This window comes from Elaeis guineensis, chromosome 6 (genome assembly GCF_000442705.2).
Source record: "Elaeis guineensis isolate ETL-2024a chromosome 6, EG11, whole genome shotgun sequence".
Lineage (NCBI taxonomy): Eukaryota > Viridiplantae > Streptophyta > Magnoliopsida > Arecales > Arecaceae > Elaeis > Elaeis guineensis.
Genome location: NC_025998.2, coordinates 1,996,823 through 2,006,780, shown reverse-complemented (window position 1 = coordinate 2,006,780; position 9,958 = coordinate 1,996,823). Strand labels below are relative to the sequence as shown.

The window sequence follows — 9,958 nt, the reverse complement described above, 5'->3', positions numbered from 1 at the left end:
TCAGGCTCGGGCCTGGGTCCGGACCGGCGTTTTCTTAAAATAATCAGGCCTAAGCCCGGTCTGAAGCCCAAACAATTTTATCGGACCGAGCTCGGGTAGGGATATGGCCCGACCCAGCCTAATCTAGTTTCAACCCTAGCCATACCAAACATGCCAATGAGGCCAAAATAAAAATTCTTATTCCATGTTAGCATCCTTCCCAATAAACAAATGTAGCATTAGATTTATATAATGACCTCCAAAGACTATGACATCCAGTGCATGATTTTTTTTTTAAAAGCCCAATGAATACTAAACCTATGGTTTTATACCTGGATTTGATTAGTTCAATAGTGATTATAAAAATTTTTATTTTTTTTTGGATACATGTGGACGGTCACACCATTTTGGTATGAGAATAGTCCAGAAAATTAGAATATAAAAGATTCTGCAAAATCGATGGGATACTCTCATCCTATCATCAAGTCCAGTCTCTGGAGTATTTCGCAACAAATGATGTGATCTAATCAGCCGTGTTGTTCGTCTTCGATAGACATGCCATACTACCACTACAGCTGGGAGGTGAAGAATAGTTCAAATGTTAAAAAAGAGTGGATGGACTTGTAGTTGCCTCCTGCTATCATGAATCTATCTAATGATGATAGTAGTCATCCTCAATGAAAATGCGCTTTATGGGCAGCTTCAACTTGGCAAAGTTTCCATCTGTTAGTAATGCTATGGTGACCTTGGGGCAAGTACAAGTCCCCTTTCCAAATGGAAGCCCTCATTAGTATTTAACCAGAAGGAAGATAATAATTCCGCGAATCAACCTTGGCATCGCAAGGACCACATGCATAATAGAACGAATAGTTTGAACAAAAAACAATCAAGGGTTTGGGATGGTTTAAATACAAAGTTGGGCTCTTAAAAAATTAATTCTTTTGGGTTTGTTTGGAAAATTCAGTAAAATTAGAGTAGATTTTACATAGAATCATAGATTACATAATATATTTAAGCTAGGCCCGTGTCAACTCAGTCGCTCTCCATCCCAAGTCTTGTGGAAGGAAAAAAAAAAGGACCTTCCTAAACTTTATTTTATTTTTTAAATATCCTGTGGTCCAACAGGTTTATAGATTCTACTAAGATCAAGATGGAGACAGAGGCTCTGCAGGTTAATAAGCTTGATTTCTATAGAAAAGCAAATTGGATTGGATTTTCCAAATAGACCCTTGGATCTTGGATAGAAATAGTCTGGGAGCAATATAATGTCCGCTCGTTCCTGGATCCACCTAACTTTCTCCAACCTTACGCTTTGGAGTCATATTTGCTGGTGGGAACGGGCAGCCTGGGCTGGCACAAGCTCTACACATCCACCCGTTAAACTGCTAGATGGGCGGTGGGATCTAAAACAGCCAAGAATTTTAACTGCGTTCCCCAAGACGAGGATCGAATGCGCAATTCCAAACGTCGATGGGGTTCGGCCGTTCAGATTGCTGTGATGTGGGACCCGCTCGTCTGGTCCTTTTCCGTCCACTAGGCCCATGTAGCGAGGAAAGCTTCCCGTGGGCCTGGCTGGGCTGAGGGTCGCACCGAAAGGGGGAGGGAAGAGGGGTGGGGGTTGTGTCGAGTCACCCCTCCCCCACCTAGTCCATAAAGCTCCGACAAACTACCGCCCGTGAAAACGACTCCTTATTAGACGGGAATTCCAAGTTCCCGTCCTCCGCCGCACCACCTTTGCACAAAGGCTCGCCCTCGCATCCAAAGCTTCGCAGAGTACCATGAACTCATATTGACTCGTGCTCGTATGGTTTGCTGCGGCATAAATTCCTTTCTGTCTCCTTGGATGATGATATATTTCTTACTTGGATATGTAATAAAATTATTGGTTATATTATTAAATCGGTAGAAGAACCTTTTCCATGTGATATATATCAATGTGTCGTAGCTAATCTGGGTTTTATGACGCAAATTAATGTTGTCCAGAGACAAAATTTTCTCGACGGGGAAACACGATCTCTCCCTTCTTTTCTCTCTTCCTTGAGCATGGAGACAAAGGCACGCATGGCAACGAGCTACACATACAAATGTCGCATCCCTCTCCGTGGAACTCTTATCTCCGGCTCCAATAGATACAAGATTTAAACTCAAAGCAGCCAGTGCGATCACCGGTTTGAACCAATAGACTGAGCTAATCTTATTTCTAACTTGCAATTTGGAGCAACTAGGTGTCTGGATTTTGAGCTTTCCTCTTATCTGTTTTGATGAAGCTCAAAACAACGCCCTTGGTGTGATTTTCAAGAGAATGTAATTATGGAGATGCACCCCTTGTTGTCCATCTAGATAATGACTACAACTACACGATAATGATGAGCTAACAGTTTTCATATCTAGATTACAACATGCCACATGCGATGTAGGTGATGTAAAGGTAAACTTTCTTGGGTGAACCTTCCCGTACCGATTAGAAGTTTGCCTTTTTTTGGTAATTAGTAGTAGCATAGGTAAGGTTTTGAATTGTCTTTATTATACCATTGTTCGAGCATGTTTCATCTTGTAAGATACAATTGTTGAGGATTGTGGTCTAATTGTTGGACTTGTGGCTCAATTGATGAGATAGGCTCACCTTAGTCTAATGTTAGTGCAGTTTACCTGTATGCAATGTAGTTTATGTGTATTTATTAGATGTTCAATAAATGTTATGTAAACTAACTCAGGTTAAGATAGTGATTGATCAGGTGCATGAGGCTGCATGACGGTGATGTTGCATCCATAAATAAGCCTAATAGAACAGCTTAACATTGAAACCGGATAACTTTATTTTGGTTTGTTTTTCCTTGAGAAGAATAATAGACACTTACAAAGCAAGGATTAATCAGTGGTATGTGGACAGAATTTTTGTGACTATTGGACCAGCTGGACTCTTCTTTCGGACAAAGATAATTCTAAATATGTTGCTGTAACATCAAAGATTCCGCTGATCTGATTAGTGGATTGAAAGAAAATTCAAGTTTTGTATTGCTCAGATTCTTAATAAAAGATGTGGCAAAGGTGTAACCAAAAAAAAAAAAAAAAAATGTGGCAAAGGAAGAGTTTGCATGGCATAGATGCAAGCAGGTTCCCTTTAAAGCGTCATTATCAAGCTTAGAAGGTTTAGACATAGCTGAAAATTCTAAGACAAAAAGGAGAACAAGAAGAAGAAGAAGAAGAGAAGGGGGGATGTGGGGGAGGATAAGGGATGGTTATTTTAGCCAACCTGCTAGGTGTCTGATCTGATCTGATCTGATTAAAACTCAAGACGGATATGAATTTTAAAAGAAAAAATACCGAAGCGAGCTCAGATCAGACATAGATAATGGTATGTCCAACTCTGAACACTGATCTGATACAATCTTAATATATATTTCTATTCAAAATTATAATAATTTTATATTGTTTACATATATTCGATTCGATTGGATTCGACTCGACCCCTCTTATTTATCCGATCTAATTTGATCCATATCTCTACTTGATCCAATCGAATCTCATTCGAGATGGATAACTAAACGGATATGGATATAAAATTTTTAACTACAAGATGGATATGGATATGGAGCGATCTGACCTATATCCGACTTGTTACCATTGCTAGGGAGCTTTCTTTAGTATTTTATTTTGATCAGTTCCACTTCTATGCATATTGTTTTTGTTCGTTGTCCTTGTCCTTACTCTTAAAAGAAGGATACTAATTCTAATTACCTATGGATTATTGTGCTTAAGAGTTTTAAAGCATATTTAGTTTGAAAGAGTTAGACTCTGAAATGAGAATGAGATTGAGTGACTCCCATTCCCATCGTTTAGTTGAGGGAAGTTTCATCCTCATCCTGAATCTTTGATTTTCAAAAGAAATGAGAATTCTCCGATTCTTCAAAATCTAGTCTTTATTTTTTTTTAGGATTTAAATTTTATTTCTATTTTAATTTTGATTCTGATCACGAACTAAATGTATTGATGGATATGATCATTCTGATTTCGATCATAAACCAAATGCATCCTAGTTATTTGAAGGTAGGAATATAGGATTTAGGAGGTATGAGCAGGACCCGAGGAATACGTGGAAATTGGAATGCTCAACAGGAGATATGTTTTGTTTGTTTGTTTTGTTTTTTTTTATAATAAAACCAGAGATATGTTTGTCGATGGTTTCACTCGAATGACAAGTGAACAATACGTGAACATCCGGGGCGCACAAGGTGATCAGTTTCAGAATTCCAACTTAGGTTTCGTGTTCACCATCCAATAATGAAATATGCAAGGGAAGATGGGGTACCTTCTATAACCCAGTATCTTTGTGATCCTTCCGTGAAAGAGTTGGACAAATTGTCTTAAAGAGATGGATGCATCTTACCGTAAGCTCGTCCAACGTTCCATTTAACCATCATGAACCCAAGGTTGGTACCCTCTCGAGGCAGGGGACCTTCAGTCACGTCATATGATTGGAAACAACCAGATACAAACTTAATTATGATGGTGGTACAAGACAATTCTCATGTTGCAGGATGGTTCCTTGTGATTTTGCACCCTCAACCCCTGTTATGATCCTCTATGACCCATTTTATTACTTTTTCATCTCTTCTGCTTTGTTACAGTTAGATTGTTCATAAGTTGATAATTCTTTTATTTTTAAACATATGAGCTGCCTCCAACGTTTGCTTATGTACATCTAATGAACTTTTTTGTATTGATGTAAGGTCAAATAATTTTTATTTTTTTTTTAATTCTAGACTACAAGTGTATCAGCCATTTTCATTTTCATTCTAAAGTTTAATTTTTTCAACAAAAAATATTTTTAAAACATAATCTAATCCACCGTGTTTATGATATTTTTTAACTCAAAATATAGACAAAGTATGAGGGATAAGTGTCACGATCTGAGATTCCCAATACAAGGATGGAGAATCATCTGAATAAAGTTAGTAGCCATTGAATTAAGTGCCAATGGAGACTGAATGTGTAAGTGGGAATACAAAAGTCCCACAGACAATGGGATCCATAAGCTAAAATTTTGATTTAGTGGTAGAATAGATGGGACAGAACCATACAATGGTATGGTCGCATCATAAACAGGAATGCTTTCGTTACTTTATCCAGACAACGTGGGGGCATTTCAGCCATTTCAACTCCAACCCATCAGCGAGCTAAGTAAACAACAGTAGCATCACTAGGCCGCTCCGGTCTTTATAAACCCCTCCCCTCGAAGCACTCCGGAGCAGGGAAGAAATAACAAAGAGAGACCTTGGCAAAACAAAACGAAACCAAATCCTTTTCCATTCCCCTCCCCCACCACTGGTCTCTGTCTTCTCCGTCGGGATCGACGGAATTCTTTCCACCCACGCCTCAAATCTTCGTCTCCTTCCATTAACTCTTCTTCCCCTGGGAGGAAGAGAGATAGGAGGGGTGAGGGGGAGACAGAGTAAGAGATGGCTCTTAGTAGCCTCTGCTCTATTGCATCCTCCCACGCCTGTGTCATCATGATCACCAGCTTCTTCCGTCACTAGCTATAGCAGAACAGAGAAGTAGCAGGTGTGCAAGACCTCTCTGAAGGGAGAAAGCATGGCCTTCTGGTCTTAAGCTGTCTCGCTAAGGAGTTCCGGAAAGAACAGAGGCATAAAGGGCGAGAAGAAGAGGAAGAGCGAGAGAGAGATCGGGAAGGAGTTGTTTGAGGTAAAGATTGGAGAAGAGACTGAAAAAAGACAGTTTAGAGAAAAAAAGACTGTGAGGGAGGGAGAGAGGTGCAGAATATGGCGGGACTGATGGCGTATGGGGGTCCAAATTTGGCGGTTTTGCTCCGGAACGAAGGGTTTCCCTCGGACGCTACCGAAGCCCTGCTCGCTTCGGACTCTTCTCATGGCGGATTCCTTGGTAACCATCTGGGCTTGTTTTGAATTCTGGAAGTTAGTTTTGGGTGATAGTATTCTAGTGCTCTGCTGCAGTTTATTGTCTTATTTTCTTTGATCTGATTCTAATTTTGAGCCGTTTATTGGGCTGCTAAGCTTTTTAGATGGTCAAAATGGAGATTTGTGTGTGTGTTTTGTTCGAGGGTGGGGTTGGGGGAATTTGTATAAAGGTTTGCAAGAGGGTTATTTTTGGTGCCGCTGATCTTCTGATCTTCTATTGGAATTTGAACTTGGTGCTTTTCCTAGTATGCGTTTTCCATTACTAATCCATTTCAAGTTTTGAGCTTCTGAAGTTTTTTTGGCACCAATCTTAGAACCATCTCTCTTAAGATGAGTGCTTCCAATCTGATGCGACTTCGTAACTGAGAGCTGCTTCTATTTTCAGTTATGTGTTGAGACCTATTAATCTTGTTGAAAATTCATTTGATTTCTACTTAAGCTGATGGATTTTTTGACATGCGCATAACAAACTACTCCAATTGAGATTTTCTGAATTATGATATCAGGATACGTATCATGTGTATGAGACTTCAGTTTAGTATAGAAGGACTGCCTTGATCAATACTCCCCACTAATTGTACTTCTTGTTTTTTGGCATTTCTTTGTTTACTGGATATTAAGTAACTTACATGATGGCCTTATCTTGGATTCAAATATTCAAATGACATTTTTGTAGGTGGTTTAACAAGGCACTTTCATAATTTCTCCCTTAAAAATGGTGTTTGCGGTTGCTAATTTGATTGAAATATAGAGCAAAATGTTCTTGACTGATTCTTTTTTTCATCGAACTTATGGTGATAGTGCAATGCATTTAGAAACCATATTTTGTTTGTGAACGTAGAAAGTTGGATACACAATGATAGTTTTCTATTTCCTCTGTTATTCAAGCTGGTGGATTAAGCTATCCATAGCCATGGTTAGAAGGTATATATTGAAGTCTGTTAAAATTCTTTTTGTCCCCAGGCTTGAAATCCATGATGAATATTGAAAATGCTCATGGGATCACAAATGAAGGATCATTTTACCGGTCCCTTGACTTGGATGAAACTGGTGGAGTAAACCTGGAGGAGTTTTGTCACCAGCCAGATAAGAAGAGGCGGCTAACGGCCGATCAGGTTGAGCTCCTCGAGGAGAATTTTGCTCTTGACAACAAGCTCGAACTAGAGAGAAAGATTCAGCTTGCGAAGGATCTTGGCCTTCAGCCTAGACAGGTAGCCATATGGTTTCAGAACCGCCGAGCCCGGTTGAAGACAAAGCAGATGGAGAAGGATTATGAAGTGCTTAAGTCCAGCTATGATGTTCTCAAGGCTGATTATGAGAACCTACTCGAGGAGAAGGAGAAGCTGAAAGCAGAGGTAATCCATTTCGGTTCAAGCAAATAAGCTTATACTGCTTCTCTCTATTTTTTCAGCTGAAACCTACATCCCTTTAAAAAGTACTTGAAACTTAATTTTTTGGGCGCACGATATCTCTTGCTTGTAGGTCTTTTGGTGTCAAGTTCCTCTCACTGCGTTAACAACGCCACACAATGCTGAACCTCTTTGTTTCTTAATCATGTTCAATACCCTGAAGATATGAGTACATGTAAATTTGCCCCTTTCAAATTTACACGACTATCATCAAGCTATATAAAGGGATACCTCTGGATTTAAAGATTTTTGTGCATCAGTTGCTAAGGAATAGTTGACATGATCTTGTTCATTTTCTTATTACGAGTCTGTTATTCTACTTCTTGGTCATGTGTCTTGCACAGATTGCTATATGTTTCATGCTGGTCTGAATGATGCCTCATAAGAATAAATGTGACTCGTCGTTTTTATTTCAACACAATTGCATTTGAAGGAGAAAAACCGAAGCACTATTGGGACATGCCTTTTTGAAGTTTGCAAGATTTGTCCTGATCTGTGTTTGTCTTTCCTCTATTGAAAAATATATTCAGAAGATAAATTGTATCTCGTTTATCACTAAGAATTTTCTCCCGAACAGGTTCTCTTTCTCACAGACAAACTTTGTAAATGGGAGAAGGGTGACTTAGAAACACATAAAATCAAAAATTCTCCTCCTCTCCTGCTGCAAAAACTAGACATGGATTCAGTTTTTGAAGAGAACAAACCCGATGTGCATGTTCTGCTGTGTAAACTAGAGGATCTCAACTCTGCCAACAGTCCGGTATCAGACTCGGATAGCCTTGGCTACACTGATGGAGTACTCTCTCCAATTTTGGAGCCGGCAGACTCTTCAAGTGTGTTCAAACCTGATAGGGCTCTTCTCTTACATGTCAATGAGGATGAGGAAATTAAAGGATGCAGCTCCATGAAGCTTGAAGACAACTCATTTAACTATGTTTTCCCAGTGGAGGACCAGGCTTTCTGGCTCTGGCCCTGCTGAGATTTCATACTTTCTGTTCCATACATGTCCATCCTGCTATATTGGTCTTTGTTTCTGCTATGGGGTTTTTCCTAGTATGATGTAATGATAAGCTAGGAGATCAGTAAGGGGCCATCTGGTGACCCCAGACCTAGGTGGGCTGTGTGGTTTTCTTCATCCTTTCAAAGTCATGATGATCTCTCTCTAGATTTCCCTTTCTCATCCTTTCGAAGTCCTTCCATTTGATGTATTATAAGTAGGCTTTCATAACAAAGCCTTGGGCAGCCAAAAGGCTTTTTTTGTGAATATGAATATGAAAAGCTACATGATTCGGAAGTCAAGCTAGCGGATGGATTGTGCTATATTGTCTGATGTGGAGCTATATCTGTAACTTCCAAGTGTCATAAATTGGCATGGAAATATGATCGCAGCATCCCCCTAACGTGTCATGTTGATCAGAATAGCTTTAGATATACTATTTTGGTCTAAAGAGTTTTTTCAGAAGGTTTTGATCTTTTACGAAGGTAAGAATTTTGTTGCTGAGTGGTTTGTGCCACATGGAACCAGGGTGTAACAGTGTAGCCTTTCTGTTGCTTTCTTCCATGGCAGCTGATTTGTCGCCGAAGCTTTTCTTGGGGATCCTGGTATATGGTTATTTTAATCTGATGTTGTGGAGTGCAATGTTTATTTTGCCCCTTTCATCTTTGTACGAGGTTACTTTTATTTGCTGAGTGCTTCAAATCGTGAAGGAAGGGATATCTAAGATTGATGTCGATATGAAAACGACGGCAATGCTCTACTCGTGGCTCCTATTAAAAGATGGTCAAAAGGGGATGTTATTGCAGCTGACAATTTTTTTTTTTTTGGGGGGGGCCAAATAAGATCTCTGTTGTAGCCTTTTAGGGTGTCGATTGCTTGCAATCCGAACATCAACAATCTATTATTTCTTCAAGTGAGAAAGCTTGTTTTGAAATTTGATAGCAATTAGTATAAATAAACATATATCCATCAGCAATGTTACGTATTATAGAACAACAGCATCTAGCACTGTTGTTAGGGCCCATCTGATTCCCATGTTCCCCAATGGATGATACTTCTTGTGCTTGACAAATATGGCTCTTCTTGATAAAAAGAGTGAATAAGAGTGCCTTTATCGAGTGCAAAACCATTCGATATGCCCGGACCAAGCACTACCGAATAGGGAGGGAGGGGGGAAAGCAAAAGAACATGCTATATCCATCGGGCCGGCGCCCTCTGAGCCAATAACATCTCCAAGGCATCTCAGCAATCATAACGGCCAGATGGCAGCTGCCACGAAAAACAGTTACAATGGAAGCTGAACAGGTGTCCAGCCTTGATGCGACGTGTCCGCTATCCGTGATCCGTCTTTGAGTGACTTTACAGGACCAAGGAGAAGCGGGGCCCGCGACAAGCCCGCCCACCTTGTTGGAGCTACGTGGCAAAGGAGAGTGGCCCGATGCCTTTCTGAAGGAGGGACAAGCATTTCTGCTGGGGTCGGACCACACTCGCCGAGAAAAAAAAAGTAAAAAAAATAAATATGAATATGAATAGATAACTATTCAATCTGTATCCGAATATTCGAATGTACATGCAACTTTATATAATATTTATAATATTTATTAATTTTTTTAAAAATATATAACTATATAGATATA

At 39.7% G+C, this 9,958-nt stretch overlaps 1 protein-coding gene across 1 annotated transcript; it reads left to right on the top strand.

The window, feature by feature from the left end:
• Positions 1-5,237: 5,237 nt before the first annotated feature.
• Positions 5,238-8,818, top strand: LOC140858398 (homeobox-leucine zipper protein HAT5-like). The gene is made up of 3 exons (XM_073258858.1): positions 5,238-5,880; positions 6,879-7,270; positions 7,902-8,818. The coding sequence occupies exons 1-3, from the start codon at positions 5,760-5,762 to the stop codon at positions 8,301-8,303; spliced, it is 915 nt and encodes a 304-aa protein (XP_073114959.1). The 5' UTR covers positions 5,238-5,759; the 3' UTR covers positions 8,304-8,818.
• Positions 8,819-9,958: the final 1,140 nt, after the last annotated feature.

Bases quoted from the DNA above. Each gene is read 5' to 3' on its own strand.
- LOC140858398 (XM_073258858.1), top strand. From the start codon at position 5,760: ATGGCGGGACTGATGGCGTATGGGGGTCCAAATTTGGCGGTTTTGCTC. The intron at 5,881-6,878 runs GTAACCATCTGG...TTTTGTCCCCAG, and splicing joins TTCTCATGGCGGATTCCTTG to GCTTGAAATCCATGATGAAT. The intron at 7,271-7,901 runs GTAATCCATTTC...TCTCCCGAACAG, and splicing joins AGGAGAAGCTGAAAGCAGAG to GTTCTCTTTCTCACAGACAA.